We start from the raw sequence: 25,373 nt of genomic DNA on the forward strand, positions 1-25,373 counted from the left end.
TATTGTTATGTCAAGCAATTGCAAATTTCATTTTACATTCTTAGATATCACTAATTTTCTAATCCAACAAACGCCTAATAAAAAAACAAACATGTAGCAAGACTAAAAAAGATTACTATCAAAAAGAAGGGAGTTATAGGAGAAAGGAAGGATGGGAGTGAAACGCAGAGTATAATTTTTGACTTATACCGTGTTGTGTAAAAATTACCTTTATGGGAGCGAAAATAAGAATCAGTGGGATTCTGGTTTATTCCATTTAACTCAAATTCGCAGTGTAAGTATGTACTTACATACACACGCCGCTTAATAAAAACTGAACTCGAAAAATGACTTACAGTTCGCCGCGTATTGTCTTTCCCCAAAGTCCCCCGCTTTTCCAGCCATAGATGCCAGGTCGTTACTGCTGGAGTTCACCAAACTACTCGGGCGCACTACAAATGTGATTAACTCCGTAAATAAACATATATACTATACTATAATATGCGATATTGGTCGGCAAGTGTCCAGACAAGTGGCATAGACAACTTTGCGAAACAATAAATTGACAAAGTAATTTTTATGGAGTAATCGATAGAAAATTACTGCTGTAAATTAACTGTAAGTGACTATAGGCTACTCTGACTTTGTTTGTAACGTGATCTTTGAACCTCATCTTCTAACCCAAGAGCAAACCTAGACTAGTTGGATATAGTTGCAATTTATTATCGGATGCCGTTTTATAAAAGTTATTTGAATCTGTGTTAATTTGAATATAATTTTAAAGAGTTAATGAAGTGACATGTTTTATACAACAGAGTGCCCAAAATACTAGACTGTGGCGCACATAATTCACCGGAGAGTCGTACGAAAAACATATTGTCACGCAATACCTGTTGAACTAAAGTGGATAAAAAGGAATTTAAAAATAAGCATGCACACCTTCTAAACCCAATGTACAAGGCCTGTTCAAAAAGTAAGGAGACTTACAATTGGACAGACTACGTATATTCGATCTTCGATATGTCGTATGTGTGTTTCAGCCATTTTGCACATTTACTTTTTTTTGTGAGACATAAGCGTTAGAAGTGTGCTCGGCCATTTTCTGCTGTCAAAAAAAAAATGGAACAAAGAAGTTGCGTAAAATTTCGTGTAAAAAATGTAATGCAGTGCTGCAAAATATGTAATATGTTGACAACATATTGGGTGAATCTACTTTGAGCAAAAAAAAATGTTACATGTGGTAAAAGTTGTTCCAAGATGGCCGAGAAGACGCCGATGACGAATCTCGCTTTGGGCGCCCCAGCACGTCAATAACTGATGGAAGCGTTGAAGAAGTGAAACAAAGGGTGTTGAAACATCGTCGAATCATTGTTAGGGAAGTGACTGAAGACATCGGCATCCTTATTGACAAGTACCATACAATTTTTTCCGAAGTTTTGGGCAGGAACGGTGTAGCAGCAAAATTTTTTCCGAAACTGCTTAATGTTAAAGAAAAGGAGCGTCGAAAGAGCATCGCTCAAGAGCTGTTAAACGACATCAAGTTCGATCAAATGTCAAGGTTTTGCTTACTGTTTTCTTTGATTATCGTGGCGTAATACATCAAGAGTTCTTACCACAAGGTGGTACCTCGAAGGTATGTGCCGTTTGCGAGAAGCAATACGAAGAAAACATCCGGAATTGGGGGAAAACAATTCATGAATTTTGCATCACGATAATGCCCCTGCTCACTCATCGTTGCTAACTTTTTGGACAAAAACAAAACCACAACCATGCCTCAGTCATCATATTCGTCGGATATGCCCCCCTGCGACGTTTTCCGGTTCCCAAAACTCAAGAAAAAATCGCTTGAAGAACTCAAGGCTGTACCTGAAAGTGCTTACCAGAAATGCTTCAAGGATTGGAAAAAATGTTGGCACAAGTGGGGGGAGGGGTTACTATGAAGGGGGCAACATTAATTTTGATGAATAAATAAATACTTTTTGATAAAATTTAAAAGTGATCTTTTTTTTGAACACACCTCGTAATGCAAAGCTGAAATAAGTAATTTGTGAGTGACCTCGTCGCAAGCTTTACTGAAGTCCAAGTAATCAAGATATTTTCTTTTCATCTGTTGGTTGCGATAGATAGATAGATAGATGTTCATTTTATTTGTTTTTTCTTAAAACTCACGTTTCCCACGTTGCAAATAATGTATCGCAGAAAATACGGACAAATTTGGATATTTATTTCTTTATTCAAATAATTTGTAAAATTATAGCAATTTTTACTGACGACTTAAAAGGCGTCAAATGGTCTGACGGCGTACGTTTTGTACAAGTTGTCCCAAAAGTCGTATCGTTCCTTTTTGTAATCGTTTTTCACCGTCAACTCGGCATCGATGTCCACGTACTGGAAATTATCAGGCTGGACAGTCGGCCACGTTACTTTAAACAGTGAATCCTGCTGAGGTATCGGATTCCTAAACGGATTTATTAATCAACGGCGAACCCTGTACTACCTCAATTGAGCAAGAACTATGCAAAATCGATTTAGACTTGCAGATTTTTTTCAATAACACATCAACCGAAATTAAATCCTGAGTGAAAACGCAGTATACAAGTGTCACTTGAAAATTTTCCGACCTCATTCTGAAGATAGCGGCACTAGTTCCTAAAAGCTAGTGATCGTAGTTGTGCACCACTTGATAGTTATTTACCAAAGTTTCAGCCATTTTGGTGGCGTAGTTTTTGGTGAGAGTCGTTTGAATGGCTCGATGTGAGTGTTTCCGTGAGAATGGAAAAAACTGAGTATAGAGCTTTTATAAAATATTTGTTTCTGTAAAGCAATACAGCTACGCAAATTAAGGTTGAGTTGGACCCTGTGTTTCAACTATGCACTGTCATGAAATTTTGGGCAACTGACTTTAAACGTGACCGTAAGAGCTTAGGAGACGATGAAAAACATGAGTGGTTGCGATGGCGAACATCCACCAATTACGATTTGAACTGGTTGACCTTTACTCCGCAGATATGGCCACAAGCCAGTTCTTTTTATTCCCTCATCTGAAAACTGCCCTCGGAGAACAAATATTTTCAATGAGGAGGCAAATTACCTTCGTGAACAATTATTTTGCGGAGAACAACGCTGGGTACTATTTGGACGGATTAGAGAGATGGGAGCATCGCTGGGAGAAGTATAGAGTTACAAGGAGACTATGTAGAAAAAAAATTTAAAAATGGAGAAAAAATATCTCGGATCATTGTTAGCTCGGAAACTTTTCAAGTGACCCTGATATATCCTAATCATGCAATTTTTAAAAATAATTCCATTTGAAAATTATTTGCTCCGTCGGTTTACTAATAAATTCCTTTGTTTTGAAAATATACTACTAATACTTTCTTGAAATTTTAAACAACATTTCTTATAATTTCTATAACTGTTATTACGTACAGATCTAAAAATTAGTGGATTAAACTTAAAAAACTGGCGAAAATATTTACTCCTATAATCTTGTCTTATATAGCTTTCCAACGAAGATTATCTAAAACTGGTTTCCTGTAATAATTTCACAGCGTCGTTTTAAATTAGTGGAAAAGTAAAAAAAAAACTTCACTAAAAGTGTGCCAAAATTCCGCAATTGTTTCGAAAAATGTATAGAAGCCCTACGTTTTTTCACACGGGATAAGCAAGGTTTTTTATCTGTGGCAAAATTATTACTATCTATAACATAGTGCGTTCTTTTAGGAATACAAAGTACTTAATTTATGTTGTCCACTACCTATAATACATATTGTATAAGGGTCTAGTAGTTATTTTATATTAATTTGTACCACTGTCCTATTCGTCTGAATCGAATCTGCGCAGTTCTTACAGCCAACTAGGCGAGATGTGACACTTTTGCACCTGATATTCAAATTCGACCTACTGATAAATCACAAAGTTGGAATAAATGTTGACCATTCTTTTATTGACTATCTGGTCGGCTAGCGGGTAATCGGCTGGGTTCCTCCATGCCCAGATGTAGCTCAAATCTTCGCTGTGAGTCACGTTTCCAGATCCTGCGAAATGTGGCACAGATAATTATTGTGATCTATTAAGCAGCGAGCACAACCTACCGGGAAGTGTTTCGCTGTTTCCGCCCATTTCTCCTACATACGAGAACACGTAGAAGAACACATCGGAATGAGGCGCCTGTAGGTAGGCATGCTTAATGAGAGATTTCTGAAAGTCCTGGTCGGTGCGGAACTAAAACGAAATTACAATCATCAAAGACAATCAATTAATATCTCTATTCAGTAGCAAATGGAAAAAATCAAAATATCCCTATTAGTGTTAAATAAAACATTAAAAAATAACATCAGTTTCGTTAATAAACTCGCGTCAAAATTTTTTTTTCTGTAAAAGAAGGCACCAAAAAAATTTTTTTTATTTGTGTCTAAGACGATTTAAAAAGTTTTATAAAAGGTTTATTAAAAGTTGCTGGCGACAAAATTTTAATATATTTTGTGTTTTTATTATTATTGTTTACTATTAATTATTATTAATTTTAAGTAATTTTGATGCTCGAAGTTATATTTTAGCAGCAGTACCTTTTATGACCTTAATAAAGGTATTTATTGCAGCCTAAATTTCATCTAAGCATCCAAAAACCGTTTCATAAATAATTTTAAAAATACTGTCTAATTAATGTAAAAAAAGGCGAAATGTTTATGAAAGTTCCAGTATGAAGAAGTTATATCAAGAAAGTCGTCAAAATTTGTAACGCAACTTTAATAGCAGTTTAATTATAAATTATATGACCATTAAGCCAAAACTTGCCTTAAAAATGTTACTAATGGACGCGACATACTTAAAAATTACGGTAGTAGCAATATAAAAATTGATATCCGGGTGTTTCTTTAGGTGAGAAGTCGAAATATGTAAATAATTTTAATGTTGCGCATAGAAGGCACTAACCGTAGCTAAATATATTGACAAAAATGTAGTACTTCTTTAACTATAAAAACAGAACAAAACCGAAAAACTTCTTGCTCTGCCATGGACTTACCAAATCTTCTATTTCAGCATGTGTTTAGTATAACTACAAAATTTACCAGACTATCAGACCAGACATCAGACTGAATTTAGTTTAATCATAATGTTATATTATATAAGTATTAAAAAATGGCGAAAGAGAAAGACTTAGTTTTTTTCGCAGCAATGGTAAAGCTTTTTGCTCTTCACAAAATCACTGTCTCACCCAAAAATTCGCTGATTTAAAAAAGGTTTCATTAAAATGTGTACACTGTGTATACTGTGCACATCGTCCAATAAGTCAGTTTCATTATTGACTCATTATTATACCTCCACCCTCGTGTTTAATAATATCATCAATTTAACATTTGCCTCTAATTTTTGTAAGTAAAGCTGCCTTTCTTATTTTACATTATATGAAATGTGGTTTCACAAACAAGTTTTCTCACAAACTTTTACTAATTTAAATTAGCTTTTGTGCACATATTTGATAGGTTTGTGATTATTAAATTAACTGTAGTTGTTAATTTGTAGGATTGTTTATGGTTGTTATTTTGTTGTTGTTTGTTATTTTGTTGTTTATTGTGTTATTTGTACGACGTGTTTAGGCAATATTTATAATGAATAAGTAATAAAATTACTTCGGATGGGTTGTAAAAAATAGCCTTTTTATTCAAATTCGAAGGAACACAAAATTGATTTAATATCATTTTAATATCAAAGTCACTTAGGGAATATATTCTTGCTTTTTTTCAATAATGTGGCCAAAATAATGGACTTAGAAAAAGTATATGCTGTAACGCGTTGCTAAACTGCTTCAGTCACGCGTTTATTGCATAATATACTATGAATTATCTTTTAGAATGTTAAATAGCACAGTATGTCGAATTTACGAAACGACCTTGTATACCACAGAATAAATTTAATTGGATTAATCCAACTGCAATCAATATTTCAGCACTCGGTTAAAGTTAAAATGTGAATTGTACTGGATAGGAAAGTATTCGGAAAAAATAATCAGAAGAAAATACTCAAACTACAAAAGTAATTAAATTTGCGAATGGGATAATAGGGATTTGGGATGAGATAACTGTTGACATAGATTATTGTTAGAATCGGCAATGTTGCATCGACTAAAGTATTCTGGGTCGAAATTTTGAAAAAACAATCTTTTTTTTAGTCTCCGTAAAAGTCTAACCTACGAACGAATAATGAGAATAAATACCTTCACGCCTGCCAAAAAATTCGTCGCGTCCAGTGAATACTCTTCTTTGATGAGTTCGCCGACTTCCTTCAGCGTGACGAGGTCACCTATGTGCATGTCTTCAGGAACCAAGGTCGAATAATTCTTTGCATATTCCGAAAGGAACCATTCCATGCCGGCTAAGAAATATAACATAACCTCCAGGCTTGTTAGAGGGGCACTGGATTATATTTACCCAAGCTGCTTAGCCCTTCCTCAGATGATGTTCCGATTAACAGAGGCACTTTGTTGAAGTTACCTTTTTCCAGACTCTCGTAAGGCAAGTCGGTAAGGAACGGTTCGTTGTCGTGATGTTCCACTACTGGCGCGTAGAAAAACGCCTGCTGTAGCTGCTGATTGTTTATATTACCGATCTGCAATGGACGCGTTGAAATCAACGTCACGACCTTCAATAGCTAGGAGATGAAATATTTTGGTACCTATTTTCCCAGTTCATTTACATCAAACAGTTGGTTGGTTAAATTATTCACCAATGTTTGAGTCTGCGATAAATAAAAGTGTTTTTTTTATTTTTACATCACTAACTCCTATTACATAGTGTCTAATTTTCGATTATTTGCATAGATAGTAAAATATATTTTTTGTTTTCCTGCGGAATTATATTTTTTTCAATAGATCCTAAAGTTGTTTAGAATAATGGTTTTAAGTAAAATTACGCATATATTTAAAATTCTTTTGGATCAATTTTTTAAAAAGAATTGTCAAACAAATATCTAAAAACTCTTTAGAATTCAATAGGACATTTTGTCGGAGTGCGCTTAACGGACGTCTTAGAAATAATGACAACAAAAGAGATACTACACACACATGCTAATTAGCATAATATACAACATATTAACAACCACTGCAGAACAGAAATTAAAGTAGTACATATCACACATTTAAACAAGGCGATTTACTCAGCCCTTTCATATATAATATGGAAAACGTATGTTAAGGTGTATAGAGTTTAAATTGCTAAGAAGAACTCGGAAGGGTTCTTGACCATGAGGCCAAATAACAAAAGTAACATCAACTCTGCAAGTGAGTTTCAGCTATGTTCTGAAGATGCCAACAGGAAACGTCGGCAAGTTTAATTTATAAACAACCAATGCAGGAGGAATCCAGAAGATTTGTAAATAATAATATAGAAAATATTTTTTCAATACTATCTGCTATGCCGACGATACTGATCATTACATATGCAGCGGAAATAAGACCAGATACAAGCAAAACTCTACAAATGATGAAAACAGTCTAAATGACCACTGACAGACATGAACATTTTGGAACAAACATATAAAGAAAGAAGCAAGGGAGTAGACACGTTAAATCCAGTCAGAAAAAGATCACAGAGAGGACCAATAAAACGATTAAGATTTTCCTGAGAAAAGATTTCAGAAGGCATGATAAGCTAAACAAAACTTATTACATTTTTAAGAGTTTACATTTACTGGGCGATGCAACTTTTGGATATAGATTTTAAGTCAATGTATCGTCTATCATTGAGATTGATTTTAAAAATATTAGGGAAAACCACTACCAAAATAATTCGCCATCTCGTATTCAGTGGCGGTGCTGTGGAGCCCTACCGCGTAGCTGTATTCGAGCGTAGCTGCGTCGATGTCTTTGGCGTCAGCAGTTTGTAAGTACGCCAGTATTTCCGTCGAGTTTCTCGAGTCTCGGAACTGAGAGTTCAATGTCGCCACCGTGCCGAAAGACATCTCTACCTGGTCTTTGTTGTAGGCCCACGGATTCAGGGACGTGCCGCTACCGGCAAGAGCTCCTCTAAATAAACCGGCAGACTGGGGGCTGAGGATATGAAAAGCGACGGAAGCAGCTCCCGCACTTTGACCCACGAGCGTCACTTTGCTGGGATCACCACCGAACGCCGAGATGTATTTGTTGACCCACTTGAGACCCAACAGTTGGTCTTTCAAGCCAGCGTTTCCGGGTATGACGTCGTCCCCGGTAGAGAGAAAGCCTAGAGTAGTGTTTCTTAAAGTGGGCGTTTCAGATCTACGGCGCACGTTAAGGGGCCCAGCAAAAAATGGGGGTTTGACATGGCTTAAAGGGGCGATGGTAGATTTGTAATTTAATTTACTTTATATTATAAATTTCACTAAAATTAAAATCTACCTACTACCCAAAAACGAATAATTAGTTTATATTGCTACCCTGTATGATGGTATAAGAACTTAAAATACTTAAAATAGATTCGGCCCGCACGCCGTCCGTAATCAAGTTGCAACAATTTTTCGTTAAATAACACTGTTGGTGCAATTTGATAAAAATCTTCTGGTTCATCTAACTTACTCGTCCATTAATCGTCAAAAGAGATAAACGAATTTGTGTCAGTTTGTCTTATTATTTATTGCTGTATTTAAATCCTATATAAACGTTCGTAATTTTTCTTATGTCTTCATTAGTGGTTTCGCGCGCTATCTTTAAACAAGTATTTCATTTCAACGCTTTATTTACATTTATTGTGAAACCAAAGGTATGTCGAAAGCAAAAAAGAAGAAATGGCAATACAGTGCACAATATATTAAAAATGGATTCATAGAACATTCGACGAACCCATCTTTGCCTTTGTGCTTTCTTAATTGAAAAGCGTTTTTAAATGAAGCGATGAAACCTTCAAGACTTCAAGATCATTTGAATAAACTGCATCCAGATAAGGACAAAAATGTAAAGTATTTTCAAGATCTATTTTCAAGTGTATGGAATGTTTTTTCGCAAAACGATGACGGACTTCCAGCTTCATACAATATTTCTCTATTAATTGGTCAAACGGTTAAGCTACACACCGGAAAAACGTTAATTTTGGCGGCGATAAAAAAAAAGATAACTAGTGGACTCCATAAACCGGCAGCAGATATAATTCGAAAAATTCCTTTGAGCAATAGTTCTGTGCAAAGACGAATTGCTGAAATGGCTGAAAACATTGAAGAGTCATTGTACAATCAGCTGCTACAGTTGATGCTCCAGTCCTACTTAAAAAACAAAATTCCTGTTCTTGCTGTACATTGCGTTCTACAACAATTGCAACATGTCATCAGAGTAATCAATAAAATCCGAAACAACTTTTTAAATGACAGTTTAGTTAATCAGCTTTGTGTTGCCAATAATGAAGATTTCAACAGATTGATCTTTCACACAGAAGTACATTGGCTATCAAAAGGAAATTGTCTGACTTGTTTTTACAATCTGTTTGACTCTGTAATAGAGTTCCTAAAAAACAAAGACACAGAATTGCTCGGAAACCTCATCACATCAAAGAATAATATCGCATACCTGACAGACCTTTATCCATTGCTTAATCTCCAACTTCAAGGAGACTTGAACTTAATAAAAACAAAAAATGTCGTAGCTGGTTTCGTAGCCAAGCTGCTACACAAGAAAAATATCGACAGACGTGATGTTTAAGTTTAAAAAACCACGCGATTGACGCTAACGCCTTCATGCGGTAACCTCGCTGCGCATCAACGTCAAAAATTCATGTATTTAAAATTGTCATTAAAATATGAAGCTTTAGATTTAATAAGCAATCTCTCGGTTACAAACGAAAATTACCAAGTAGCATGGGACATGCTATCAAAACGGTTCAATAGAAAATTGGTAATTATTAACGCCCATTTACAAGTTTCACAAATTTTTAAAAATGACGGTTTGACTTTAAGAAAATTTATCACACAAATCAATAAGCATTTAAAAGCATTACAAGCTTTAAGTGTAGCGACGTTAAATTGGGATTTACTTTTAATTTTCATGTACTCCAAACATTTAGATTTTAGCACGAGACAGCTATTTGAACTCGAAAGAGATTCGGAACACCTTCCCGCATTAAATGAATTTTTAAAATTTTTAGAAAAACGGTGTTCATCATTAGAAACTTTGACAGGTTATACAAATATAGACAACAAATCAAAACCGAAAACATGTTTCAAGTGAAAATCTTCAAAATTACAATTTCAATTTTGAATGTTTTTATTGCAAAATGAAAAATCATACTATTTACAAATGTATGAAGTTCATTAAACAAACTCCAGCTCAAAGAAAACAATTGGTGAGGCAAAACAAGCTGTGTTTAAATTGCCTAGGCAACAGACACGTTGCTTCGAATTGTACTTCCATTAGATGTTGTTCAGTTTGGACAGAAAAATATCACAAACACACACACTACATGACCCTCAAGGCAAGATGCTGTCATCTTCTCCCGCTATCTCTGCCCAAATGCTCAAGTAAGTCAAGAAACTGAAACTGATAAAACTCTCGTTTCGACAAATACTTCTAGCAACTTCTAAATTCATTCTTCTGTCTAAAACTGGATGCAAAATTCAAGCTCGTACTCTTTTAGATTCAGTTTCTCAAACCACATTCATAACGAATGAAACATTCAAAAAATTATGTACACCATCTTTTATATTTGACATGTCTGTCACTGGAATAGGAAACAAAACAAGTCAAACTGCCAAAGCAGTAAACTTAAAAATTTGCTCTTCAAAGGAAGATTTTTCTATTTTAGCAACTTGTGCTATTTTAGACAAAATCACATCGGTTCTTCCTCAACATACCACCAAATTTATCTCTAGCAGACGATGAATTTCACTGCCCTTCTCAAATTGACATTCTTATATGCGCAGATCTATACTACGATTTAATGGTTCCTGGAATTATTTGGGAAATAGAAATAGAGGAATACCCTCAGAAAACATTTTCACCCTCAGAATGTGAGTCCATATTTAGTCAAACAACACAACAATTGTCTGCCTTCACATTTCAAGTAAATTTAACTTTTCAAAGCGAAAATGCCCCCTCGTCTAGGTGATTTATTCAAATTCGCTAAGCAGCGTTTTCTCTCTTTGGAAAAACGATTTATAAGAGATCAAGAACTGTTTCTGTTATTGATAAATATGTCCATTTAAATCATGGTAAATATGTCCGATGATAATTCACCACAAAAATATTTTTTGACTCACAAAAGAAGGAAATGAGAAAACTAATCTCAGAGTCGAATTTGATGCCTCGATGAAAATATATTCTAAATGATATCATGTTGAAAGGCCATACTGTCCAGCCTGATTTGTTCGATATTCTCTGCAGATTTCGAATGTTTCGATACGTATTCACATCAGATATTAAAAAATGCATCGAATATTCAAAATCAGCCCCGCTCAAGTACATTTCCAAAATATTTTATGGCGAGATAATTCCAGTGATGATTGAAAATGTATCGAACTGCAAACTATTACTTACGGCACCAAACCCGCATCTTACTTAGCAACCAAATGCTTAGTCAAGCTAGCTGAAGACAACTCACATATTTTCCCACTTGCATCTGAGACCATTCTGTATCACTGCTACCTAGATGATATTTTGTCTGGCTGTAATTCCAAAACTGAACTCCTTCAGTTCCGCTCTGAGCTTGTACAATTACTGCAATCAGCAGGGTTTAGTTTGCATAAATGGTATTACCACTATCGCGATCTTCATAATCAAACTTCAAATGAATTGCAAAACATTATCATCAAGGATGCGACAAGTAACATTCTTGGCTTGTCATGGAACCCTCTTGAAAATAACTTCAATATCACTGGTCCTTGTTTTTAAATTTATTACCAGTAACAAAAAGGCAGCTGTTATCCCAGTTGGCTCAAATATTTGATCCTCTCGGTTTTTTAGCTGAATAGTTATCACCACAAAAATACTTATGCAGAAAATTTGGTTGAAAAGGCTAAATTGGGACGATGAGCTAACCCCTGATTTAAAAATTGCTTGGGAATCATTCTCACAAAACCTTAACCAAATTCCAGAATTGAAAATTCCTAGATGGTTTCATAATTCACTGGAATAGAAGAAGGTAGAAATTCATGTATTTTCAGACGCCTCTCTTGTTGACTACGGTGCAGTACTGTATTTAAGTACGATCTACCACAACCAAACTGTCTCTTCGAACATTATTTGTTTCAAGTCCCGAGTACCACCTTTAAAAACTATCTGTTTGTCCCATTTAGAACTCTGTGGTGCGTTATTATTAGAAAAACTTTCCAATAGAGTCAAGTCGATACTACCTTAGAAAAGTTTGAATTTGTTTCTTTGGATGGTCTCGCAGGTCGTACTCTTCTGGCTCAATGATTCGCCATCTCGGTGTACAACATTTGTTGCAAACAGAATCTCCGAAATTCAGGATTTATTCCCCTCCTCGAATTGGCAGTACATAGATTCCAAAAGCAGACTTAGTGTCCAGAGCAGCTGATGCATTCTCATTATTGTCAGATGCGCAGTGATTGCACGGTCCTACTTATTTAGTAGATCCAGATTTCGAAATAAAAACTGTCCCGCGAATCTTACAGCTAGATGTTTTACCGGAACAAAGACATGGGTCAGCGTAATTTACAGACATCATTTCTCGTTTTTTAAATTTCAACAGAATTTCTTTTTGGCAATAATGTTGCAAGATTAGACCTAATATGTTAGTCTTGGTAAAAAAGGACACCACTTCCTAGCTTTACTGGATCTTAGCAAGAATACTAAAAGTAATGACTGGTTCTGATAATAAGGTCAGAGTAGCGGAAATGAAAACCAAAGATGAAGTCTTCGTGCGACCTATTACAAAGCTCGCACCCTTGCCTCTAGACTAGGTTGCCAACGCCTTCATGCGGCAAACTCGCTGCGCATTAACGTCGCACCCGCGCGCCAGCCTCCCAGTCGCCGTCTTGCTAGCATAACGTCTAGAAGTTATTTTAAAAACCTCCCGAATTAAGACGCATAATTTGTTCGCGTTTGTACAATTTTTTTTTCTACCAATTGCGTTCCCGCACGCACACGTGACTTCCATAATTTTCCCAATATTCTGTATCAACGATGACTTACTCCTCTAATGCAAATATTTGGAAAATCTTCACACTGATTTCATGGAAAGATTCCAGTACATTTTCAAATTCTAAATACCAGAAGAAGAAGAACAATTTTGACTACAAGCAGTTGAGTTGTTGCACCCTAGATTGTGGACGATCGTTCAACGATTTTTCATAACATTCCCATCATCACATTTTTTTGAACGTGGATTTAGCGCTGTGGCAATGCTGATTACTATAGAGAAATCATTTTCAAGTTGCCCAACGCGGCGACTTCGACTGTTTTTGAGTAATAGCGAACCTGATACATACAAACTTGTTAAAAATCATCAAATTCATCCATCTTATTGGATTAGTTTAAAAACTAAAATATATATTGTGTCTTTCAATTTGATTAAAATATTATAAAGTTGCGTTTTAATTAGTCTCAGTGGTAAAAATGTCTACTTTAGAATGTAAGTTTAAAAACCAGAACCGACTACATACACACTATACTAAATTCATTGAAGTAATGAAATTGTTGTTTTTATGTTTTAGGAGTGTATAAATAATGGGGGAGGGGCGCTGAAAAATAATAGATTTTTAAAGGGGGCGATAAAAGAAACACTGGCCTACACTATAAAATAAAAATAATAATATGGTAAAGTGTGTCTCAAAGTATATGTATAGGCAACGGAAAAGACAGGGGCGAGTCAGATTACGATCTACCACCTGTCGGCTGATATCAGTGACTGTGTTGAATAACTCGTTTCATGGTCCATTTTGAAAAATCTTCTTACGAAAAGAACCTTTTTAAAGGCTCTCTAAATGCGGCACAGAGACCCCATCTATGGAGATTTAAATTGTGGACATCCGTCCGAAATCCAGTTTTGTTGTACAGAGGCAGTAACTTTGTTATAAGAAGCTCCTAAAATATCATCAATTACGTCTGCAAAAGCGCATTTTTAACTCGATTTCTCCATTAAACAAAACAACACAAAAAGTTAACAGTGGTTTATCGAATGAAAGAAAAAAAGTTGTGATTTTCAATCTCGCCGGTTGGACAATAGCGAACAGAACAAAACCAGATTGTTTCTACTTTAGATAAACAGAAGAGGAAACTACAAGAAGATGAAACCAATATAATTCACCAAACCACCAAATTTGCGCACTCGGAGAATTATCTTAAAGAAATTTAAAAATATACTTAAACTTAATAACGACTCAGAGATGGAAACAGAAGTAGATTGTCAATGGAAACGTGCTTAGGTACCTAACACCTTATAAATTCGTCCCTCATATTCTGTCATACAATACCGACTGGCTAAATATTTTATTGCGGTCAACAGTCAATACGATATACTTTGAGACAAACCGTACTCTTGTCATTCGCGAATACTATACCGAAAGAAGATATCCTGTAATTAACGACAACGATGATCATGTTTCCAGTGTCCATGAAGAAATCCGGAGTGTAATCCCATATCGAACCGGAGTTGAAGCCGCCTCCGTAAATGTAAAACATGACGGGTAACGGTTCGTCGGGACTCGTGTTCTGGAAGTGTCACGTCACGGGAGGTTATTGAAAAAAAAATGCTTGGATTTGGGGTTACCGGAGTAAAAACGTTGAGGAGTAGGCAGTCCTCGTCCTGCAGGGGCGAATCAGAGTTCAACTGGTGGCACATGATTCCCGTTTGTTGGGTGGCATCGTAAACGCCATCGAAAGGGTCCACCGGAACCGGAGCCTAGTTAAATAAATACATGGTATTATTAAGATACTAAATAGACTAAAACAATATGTAATAAATATTATGAAGTGGCGATGTTGAGCATAACATACATAGCACATAACCACTTCGTGGATGTTTCACTTTCATTTACTTATACATAATTATAATAATATACAGTTTAGTACAATGTAACGCATCTCTTAAGTAAAGATGTAGATGGTAATTTCCAGGATAAGGTAATTTTTTAACTGTGGCGGGCCATCAGTATAAATCAAAGCTAGAGGTTGTAATACATCAAGTGTTACAAATACGTATGAGTTTAATTTTGGTTAGTTGGTTTTCGTTAAAATGATATTTAGGTGTCTTATGTTTATATATATGCATAACATTTGATTAGCTTCAAAATACCTGTGTACTTCCATTACTTATGTTTAATACATTAATTTTTGACACTTGTGGGGCACAATAGCAACAAACGCTAAATTTTAAAACAGATGATGTATAATATAAGTTATTTATATCGGTATTCATAAAAAAAACGCGAATAAAACTAGTATAAAGGCACACATTTATTTCAAATTCTATATATACAATTTATAATAAATTAATGTTTATTCATCAAAAATAAGCAAACTAAACCATCACATGTTTATCGATAATAATATGTCAAGAAAGTAAATACAATTAAGTTGAAATTTGGAGCCATGATCGCAACTGGCCGGTGCGTTCTGATTGGTTGCCACCGTTATAAAATTAGTATGCACTAGTTTCGTGGTGGAATCGGTGAAAACAGTTTTTAAAAATTTTGACTTTATTTCTTAAAGTACAACTTTGGAACCGACAATTCATGCGAATTTACAACGTGAGCGCCCTGAAGTTAAGAAGCAACTGCATTGCATTTTGTTTAGTCTACGTCTACACTTTATCAACATATAACTCACTGTAATTTCCTAATACTGACCGGTAGTTGGTTAATAGTATCTTATGCAACAAGTGGGGTAAATGGCATTTGACTCACGAGTTTATTTGACACGAGCGGACCGAGTGTTTAATAAACAAGTGAGTTAAAAATTTTACCGAACGTGTTAATTATGTGACAGAATATACTGGTGACTAATAGGAAATGCTAGCTTCAGTATTCCCAGTATCTGCGACGCACCGCTCGCATAAAAACGTTATAAATATGTGAACAATGTATTTTGTAGAGAATTCTCCTTGTAACGGCTTAATCTAAAGCTTGTGGCTCTGTTTGTAAAACAATAAAAAGTATTTTTAAAAACGAGACCCGTCGTTTGAAAACCTTAACTGGCGCAGAAGGTAGGATTTGGGGTAGTTTTCGGTCAAAGCCACGACATCGGGACGATTTAATCGCGAAACGTGGGTTTCAACCCTTAAACTCCGAAACGAACCAGTGATAGATTGTCTGACAAACCCAACGTGGCTGAGTGCGACTGAGGGCAAAGAACGCAAGAAATCACCCTCGCAAGCAGTGCTACGCAAAGAAGATTCGAATAGGAAGAATAGGCTGACGACTAAGATAAATCAAGGGTAGTGCCCAAAATTCTTATTGTTCTCCTTTCATCTTGCCTGGGTATAACGGTGGAAATAATTTTAGCATTCTTAGTTTTAAGTTCAATTTTAAGAAATTTCAAAATAAATTAAATTTATGAATGAAGATAAAGACGTCGACAATTTAAGTGCGTTCTTTACTTCGTTAAATTTAGTGGAAAAGAAAGTAGAGAACAGTCAAATCAATTTAAAAATGAATTCTAATCAATCATCAAATTGAGGTGTAAACTACACTTTGTTAAAAATGTTTATAAATAGCATTCTGCCATATAATGGTGATCCCAACACTTTAAATAGTTTTCTATCAGCTTGAGATTTCCTTTTTGATACATATGGCCAAGGAAACGACGAAATTTTAAAACAATATTTGTTAAGGACTATAAGAATGAAACTTGTTGACCGCGCACAAATTATAGTAGGCTGTAGAATGAAGCTAGTAACGTGGGACAACAAAGTAGTTTTGTTAAATTGTTTTGGCGATAGGCCAAACTTAGAATGTTTAGAACAGGATTTGTTTATGGTCCCTTTAAAAATGAACAACCTTTAGATTTTGGGAAAAGATTACAAGTTTTAAGAAGTAACCTTGCTCAAAAAATCAATGCATTTCCTGCCGATACTATGGACAATGCAAGCAAAGTAATTCATTTGCGGCAATATGATCAAATTTGTTTAAGGACGTTTATTAGAGGATTACCAGAACAATTACAAAGTATTATATTATATATTATTATTAAAAATCCAAGCCGTATAGAATTAGCTATGACCCAAAATACACAAAATATCTTCGGAACTCCAATTCAATCAAAAGTTTTGCCTAATACTTCTATCGAACCCGTTAAACAATTTTCACAAAATCCAAATTATTTTAGTAACCAAAATTTTAATTATGCACAACCGATTCGCCGCATAAATTATTTTCAAAACAACAATCACCATAACCAAAATTTTAGAAATAGGCATGATCAAAATCAGTTTACTCCTTAAACTAATAATTTTTACAGAAGTACAATTAATATGCCTCAATCACGCGAAATTCCAAGAAATTTTCCTACAAATAGGCAAGTTTTTGGCCCACCTAAAAACGTATTTAAACCGACAGGTCAGGTACCTAACAATATACCCGAACCTATGTCAACAAGAACAAACTATACCATACCACGTCAAAATAATCAAATTAACCATTTCAAACCTACTGGTACTAGAAATTTTATTTCGCAAGAATTATACCAAACCGAAGAAAGTAACGCGGTACAAACAGATGAAACATCTGCGGTATTTCAAAATGAAAATGTTAACCAAGAGGAATACTCTGAAATTGAATTTTCAAATCAAATTGAATACTTTAATGACACTCAAAATTTTGACGAACACCCTGAAATCGAAAATCAAATGTCTCAAAATTTTACAATAACGAGCCAATGCGACTCAACGAGATGACATTACAAATGTACCTCGAAATTAATAATAGTTTACCGTACATCCAGATTAAAGAACCCGCAATTAAACTTTTAATTGATACTGGTGGTTTTCACTCGATTCTTAATTTTATTTAGATAACCACAAAACGAAATATATTGTATTACAGTGAACGGACACGAAATTGTTAACATAAGAATTTCAGTAACACAAAACAATGATGTTATTATTCCCGAGCAAGTCATTGAAGTTCTCTATTTTCCAGAAACACTACTGCAAAAAACGGTTTTGCGCAAACAGAAGTTTTTAATTACACTGACAAAAATATAACGTTAAATTTCCCACAACCTCTAAATGTTTTATCTTTTCCGGACCTTCATAAAGAAAATTTTGAACTTTTTAATTTAGAACACATCTTACCAAAACATACGCAACAATTTAGTAAATGCGACATTTCCAAAATAATTCGTGGCGAACAAATAAATTCAGAAGAACGAGAAAACTCACCTGAAACGAAACAAAATACAATGATATTGGGAATGAAATTATCACAAAAAATAAAAAAATAATTCGCAAATCTCAGATCCAAAAACCTAAAGCTTTTTCTTCTTCGCAGGTTAATGAACCGAACAACGCTGTTCCTTCTTGCAGCTACACTGTTATTAGTGATAGTGAATAATGATATTGAAGTTATCCCAATTAAAACACCACTCCACCCCCCGCTTAGGAAATGCTCGAATTATTCAACATCAACATACATTTTTGCATTTTGTAGAAACATCTCCACTTTTTAATCAATTACGTAATTTAGAAAACGCTTACGCTGTAATCTCAAAATCATTAAACTATACAAATAAACATAATTATCAGAATGTAGACTATATTAATGGAAATAATTTACTTAATAATGTTCGATATTTAATTACAAAAGTAAAATTCAAACTTGTAAATATAAAACCTAATAACCGTACAAAAAGAGGTTTAATAAATGCTGTAGGTAAAATATCGAAATGACTTTTTGGCATTCTCGATTCAGAGGATGGACAAAATGATAAAATTATCACAGAACTTGTACGTAGTAAACATTCATCTGACATCCAGCTAAAAAAGCAAACCTCGTTGATTCAACAGCTGATCGACAACTATAATGACACTATAATACTTCTTCAGAAAAATCAAGAAGCTATTAAAAAACATATAGATATTTTTGAATATAATTCAAATAAAACTATTACTGACATAACTATTTTCATTAAAGCTCAAAATACACTAATGCAAATAATTCTAAATTGCCAAAGTTTTATAACTTTTTTGGATAATTTAGAAAATGCCATTATATTTGCGAAATTAAACACATTACATCCTGCAGTAATATCGGCTGCCGAATTTGAACAAACAATTTTTAAATTGACTATTTTCTATGGTGATGATCAAATTCTAATTTTTTAAATCAAAATAATTATTATCAGTTAGTAAACTTACAAGTTTAATTTGCAAAAGATAAAATAACTTTTGCCGTCCATATTCCGATTTTTCTTAAAGAAATTTTTGAAATATTCCAACTATTCCCAGTACCCGTCAATCACTCCTTAATTGTACCTAATTTACCCCACCTAATATTGGGCCCTGACATACAACAATATCAAGAATTAATCTGCGCAATAATTGAAGACTACTACTACATTTGCGAAAATTAACTTACCCAGCCCATCGGTGATTGTGTGACAAAAATATGCCGAAAACAAAAATTGCCATGTAGTCAATGTAAACATTTCAACGCATATAATACGACCAATCATCAGTAGATTTGTTTTGATAATTCCATCGGAACAGAAACTTACAAATTACAATTACAAATGAAATGTCGAAATAAAAACATAGCTTTTATTGAAAAAGCCTGCCTAATCAATGTTCCATATAATTGCGGTATAAGTACCCAAAGTACTGAGCTTTGGGATAAAGAAGAACTTTTTAAAGGAAACCCATTCTCACTGCCATCCATTAAAATTTAACATCACGATGTTAAGTACCAGCCACTCCGACTACAATCGATTGATCTCAATACAATTAAAAAAACACGAGAAGCTGCGAAATCATCGATCCCCGACATTGGTTATGAAATTCATCTAGTCACTTGGAGTCTAGCCACTTCAACAGGAACAAGATTCCAAAAAAACCAAGAACGACCAGTCTTACGAAAACAACCCTTCGCCCCTGTTGTTTTCCACTACGGAGGGAGGAATTATGTGCTATGTGCTAGCTTCAGTATTCCCAGTATCTGCGACGCGACGTTCGCATAAAAATGTTATAAATCTGTGGACAATATACTTTGTAGAGAATTCTCCTTGTAACGGCTTAATCTAAAGCTCGTAGCTCTGTTTGTAAAACAATAAAAAGTGTTTTTAAAAACGAGACCCGTTTTTTGAAAACCTTAACTTGTTGCATATTATACTTTTTCTACGACTGTTAGTTTTTGCGTACATTTTCGCAAAACACGAATACATCCACTGACATGACTGTCAGAATTGAAAAAACGTCAAAATTCAAAGCGTGGGAAATATCCCCGAAAGCATCCGATTGCTCCCAAACTCCAGCGGTAAAGTCCCGGAAATGTCCGAAATGGCTCGGATTCGTGGGAAACGAAACTGACGTGGTAAAGTGACGCTTCCCGCACGCTAGATCGTTGCGTCATTAGGTATTTTACAGACGGGAGTAGAAAAACGTTTTTAAATGTACAGGAATGCAGGTCAATATACCGAACTGCAGTGGTCTAAACGATTTTATTGAAATGTTTAAATTTATAGTAACCCTTTTGGATTAGACTTTTCCAGTGCGATTGAAATCTCATATTACTATAGAAGGGAAACTGTTGGTAATCGTAAAACGAACCAATAAAATATATCCTACATCTATGGTCCGAGGAACGAATGTAGACTAGGGTCTAGTTAAGAAGGAGGTTATGTCAGAATAAGAGACGCGTGGTTACTTTGTACTTTTGGATTCATCTTTTTTCATGTTGCGTTTTGTAGTGCCAATATATTGTTGAGTTTCGGACTTGTTTGAATATCCCGAATTGACCATTTCCTACAACAGGTTATGGGCCCAGACATGCTGTGTGTATAAGAATTCGGGAGTCGTGAAAGTTAAAATATACGTTTAAAAAGCGTAGTCGAAAGAGAAAAAAAAAAAAGCAATACCACGTTATTTGGGAAAGTTAAAGAGTTTGGCATAAAAACGAACGCAACAAAGAATAGTGATGGCAGAAGGATTGCAAGTCGTGAAGTTGAATGGAGAAAATTGGACACTTTGGAAATTTCAAACATTGGTGTGTTTAAAATCCAAGGGACTGTTTGAAGTTGTTAACAAGGCTGCTGTAAAACCGCTTGGCGACGAAACGGATAAGAAAGTTACAGAATGGATTATGAAAGATGCAAAGGCTCAAGAAGTAATTGTGTGTAGACTGGAAGAAAAGCCCCTTACCCATGTATTGGCATGTACCACAGCAGCGGAAATGTGGCAAAAATTGGTGACACACAGCACAGCACACACAGCAAAACGGCCGAGCAGAGAGAGAAATGCGAACCCTTGTAGAAGCCGCTAGAACGTTATTGCATAGCAAACGTTTGGACAAAAATCTGTGGGCAGAAGCTATTAACACTTCAGTTTTTGTGTTAAATAGAATTGGATGTAGTTCCATTCTGAACAAAACACCTTATGAGCTTTGGTTTGACAAAAAATGCGACATGAATATGTTTCATGAATTTGGTTCCAAAGTAGCCGTGCACATAATTAAAAACAAAAGAAAGAAATTGGATTCAAAGAGCAAACTTGGAATTTTGGTAGGATATGGACAGCAACTAAAGGGTATCGAATTTTATTTCCACAAAGAGGGGAAGTAGAAATCCACAGAGATGTAGTGTTTATACCGGATAGTGAGGAGGCTGACCGAAAAGAGAAGAAAAATGAAGTTAACGTAGTTGTGTTAGATTTGGACACAGACATAAACAGTGAAGATAAACCAATACAAGAATCAGAATTTGAAATAGACAAAGAGAATGCAGAAGAAGGAAAAGAGAATGAACAGTTGGAAAAGAGAAAAGTTAGAAGACCAGATTGGATGAGAGACTATGATGTGACCTTCTACACCGAAGCAGAAGAACCTATGACCTTCGAAGAAGTCATAACCAGTACAGATAGTGAAAAATGGAAGAATGCGATGGAAAAAGAATTGGCAGTGCTTCGTGAAAACAATACGTGGACTGAAGTGCCTTGGCCCGTGAATGAAAACGTCATAGATAGTAAGTGGGTGTTTAAAAAAAAAGATGACCGAGAATATAAAGCAAGACTTGTTGCGCGCGGTTTTCAACAAAGAAGTGATCCTGAGTTGTATGACATATATGCTCCTGTAGCAAAGTTAACAACTTTCCGCATCTTACTGGTAGTGAGCAGCAAGATGGGTAGACCAATACACCAAATGGATGTGAGAAGTGCCTTTTTGTATAGAGATATAGAAGAACAGGTATTCATGGTGTTACCAGGTAAAAATAAAAGTAATAGTAATACAGTATGTAGGCTAAATATATCACTGTATGGTCTAAAAAAATCTCCAAAAAAAAATTTGACTCTTTCATGTGAAATCAAGGTTTTGACCGATCACAGAATGATTATTGTTTATACTTTAAATTGAATAAAAACAACAAATCATTTGTATTGTTATATGTTGATGATCTTTTAATATTATGTACAGATGACAGCGAATTAGATAGGTTAAAGCTAGTTTTAAATGAAAATTTTCATTTGAAAGATTTAGGAGTTATTTCAAATTACTTAGGTATAGAAGTTAAACAGAGACTAAATGAGGGACTTACTGAATTAGGACAAAAAGAATATCTAAAAAATGTGTTAACTGGTTTTGGTATGCAGGATTGTAAATCCATAAACACTCCTTTAGACAGTAATATAGATTTGAAAATCTTTAAATGTGAAAAAGTTGACCTGGCATTGCAAAAATTATGCAGACGTATTGTGGGAAGTTTAATGTACGCCGCAATGGGGTCTAGACCTGATTTATGTGAGAGCATTAATTTGTTAAGTCGATTTCAAGACAAAGCAAACGAAAACTTATACAAAGCTTTAAAAAGGGTTTTGCGTTATGTGCAGGGCACACTAGATTTAAAACTAATGTTTAAGCCAGATGACAAAAATTTGTTAATAGGATATGTTGATTCCGATTGGGGTGGAGATATGATTGATCACAAATCCACCACAGGTTTTATATTTAAGATGTTTAATTGTACTATCGCCTGGGCCAGCAAGAAGCAGCAAACAGTAGCCATATCATCAACAGAGTCAGAATACATAGCGTTGAGTCTAGCAGTAACTGAAGCATGTTGGCTGAAAAAAATAATGTATGATTTTGGTTTTCATGTTGATAGCCCAACAACAATATATGAAGACAATCGATCAGCAATTTGTATAGCACAAATTCCTGAAAACAATAAACGAGTAAAACATATTGCTGTTAAGTTTTACTTTATCAAAGAAAAGATCGATGATGGTATTGTAACTGTAACATATGTTAAGAGTGAAAATCAACTAGCAGATTTATTTACAAAACCATTAACATACGTAAAATTTAACATGTTACGTTTGGTTTAGGTTTAGAATAGAAAAGCTAAAATAAGTGTTATTTGTTATGGATCATAACCTTGTAAGGAATTATTTTATTGAGGGGGCGTGTTGGTAATCGTAAAACGAACCAATAAAATATATCCTACATCTATGGTCCGAGGAACGAATGTAGACTAGGGTCTAGTTCAGAAGGAGGTTATGTCAGAATAAGAGACGCGTGGTTACTTTGTACTTTTGGATTCATCTTTTTTCATGTTGCGTTTTGTAGTGTCAATATATTGTCGAGTTTCGGACTTGTTTGAATATCCCGAATTGACCGTTTCCTACAACAGTAACACCAAATTAAATTTGTTGAATTGTTGAATGTTTAAAATAAAGTTAATAGTAGAGGTTTTTTCAAAGACATGAGACAAACGTCAAAGACACTATACATTCAAAACCGATATGAGTATGTTTAGCACAACGAAACGAAAAGAAACAATACGCGAATCAGTGCTTATTTTATTAGCAGCAATTGTAAAATGGAACGAAAATCAACAGATTCGCTTATCATCACGAAATTGATGGCTAGAGCAGTATTTGAATGTTGTGTAAATATCTATAAATAGAAAAGAATACAGTGCCTAGAATGCTTCCTTGAAGCGCAGCCAAATTTTCAGTTGTCAATATTACGAGTTGTTGTTTTCCATAATTTAAGAATTTAAGTAATCTTGGTTGAAAGTTATTATTATATAGGTAGAAACACGGGCGGCTCAAACGCATTCTATTTTTTTGGTAATAGATTAGAAAATTTCGAAGAAGTAGGAAAAGACAAATTTCGTATAAGCAATTGATCATGAAGTTAAAAATCTGTTTGTAAACCATAGCAGAATATTAAACAAAAGTAAAGTTAATTTTAGCTTAATCAAAGCACAACAATTAATTGTGTCAGTTGGAAATGTAGTAAACGTTTTTGTATCAGTCTTATTTCACAAGAAAATAAACTGTATTTTTTAAGCCGTTATTAAAAATTATTTGGCATTGTTTATTAGTGTAAACTACAACTAATGGTAACTTCGGCCATTGTAAGCCGAACTGACATTTCCACGCGTCTCAAGCGAAAATATTGGTTTACGTTTACTGGCCGTTTAGACTTATTACAAGAACGAATGGTCGTATATCTTTTAGAAATAATGTCTTTGGCTCAGTTATTCTGTTTTACGTAATACAACTTTCGTTATTGATTTTAACTAACTTGAAAACGCAGCTGTCCTACGGGGGGCTTTCCATAGCGAATCGCGTAAAAGGCGTAGTAAGCGCTTCCGTTGTAGCTAGACTGCGTAGTACCCCTATACTGACCCACCGGAGTCTGGACTATGACATCTTGAGCAACCTTTAGTACAAAGCAAACGATAATTTTAACGTTTCAATAGACTACGACCAATGTTGCTTACCGACGACGAGAAATACAAAATGGAAATCACACAAAATATTTTGAGGAACATTGTGTTCAAGAGAAAGTATTTTTGTAGGCTGTTGTTGATATTTAAATGAAATTTATCAACCGATTCTGAAGATATAATACTTACGTAAATATTATTGAACCACTTGAAGGCGTTATCGGGAATAGAACACGCGAAACATTTTTTCGCCGATTGTAAGTGGAACCCGTTGTATTTTGTCAATTATGAATATAACTTTACGAACGTGGAATAAAATGTGGCGTGAAATAAAAACTGAGCAATGTTGTATCAATGGGAACAAAATTCCCAACCCAACAGAAATTTGTGTTCAAACATAGAACTGAGAGGACCGTTCAGATATTACTGTACTTAAAAAAAAATGTTTTTATTTATTGACTAATTTTTGGTCTTTTAATTATAGAAAGTGATTTTTTCGTTTTTTAAATAGTTGACAAAAACCATAAGGCTTAATCTATAATCTTGTTCGATATTCATTATGAAGTCTCCGAAGCTCTCACAAATTCTGAAACAA

At 34.7% G+C, this 25,373-nt stretch overlaps 1 protein-coding gene across 2 annotated transcripts; it reads right to left on the minus strand.

Moving 5' to 3' along the window:
* Positions 1-2,199: 2,199 nt before the first annotated feature.
* LOC132701817 (carboxylic ester hydrolase-like) lies at positions 2,200-25,126 on the minus strand. 2 transcript variants are annotated; one of them, XM_060670034.1, is made up of 10 exons: positions 24,968-25,126; positions 24,634-24,771; positions 14,667-14,798; positions 14,458-14,608; positions 7,807-8,198; positions 6,411-6,588; positions 6,197-6,354; positions 4,074-4,203; positions 3,884-4,016; positions 2,200-2,437 (listed from the first exon to the last, which is right to left on the minus strand). In XM_060670034.1, exons 3-10 carry the CDS (start codon positions 14,736-14,738, stop codon positions 2,254-2,256), a joined length of 1,398 nt encoding a protein of 465 aa, XP_060526017.1. In that variant the 5' UTR covers positions 14,739-14,798; positions 24,634-24,771; positions 24,968-25,126; the 3' UTR covers positions 2,200-2,253. The 2 variants fall into 2 exon arrangements, with proteins under 2 accessions (XP_060526017.1, XP_060526016.1); XM_060670033.1 differs by lacking the exon at positions 24,968-25,126 and adding an exon at positions 24,833-24,951.
* Positions 25,127-25,373: the final 247 nt, after the last annotated feature.

Source organism: Cylas formicarius, unplaced genomic scaffold (assembly GCF_029955315.1).
Source record: "Cylas formicarius isolate icCylForm1 unplaced genomic scaffold, icCylForm1.1 PGA_scaffold_5__7_contigs__length_24384050, whole genome shotgun sequence".
In the NCBI taxonomy this organism is placed as follows: domain Eukaryota; kingdom Metazoa; phylum Arthropoda; class Insecta; order Coleoptera; family Brentidae; genus Cylas; species Cylas formicarius.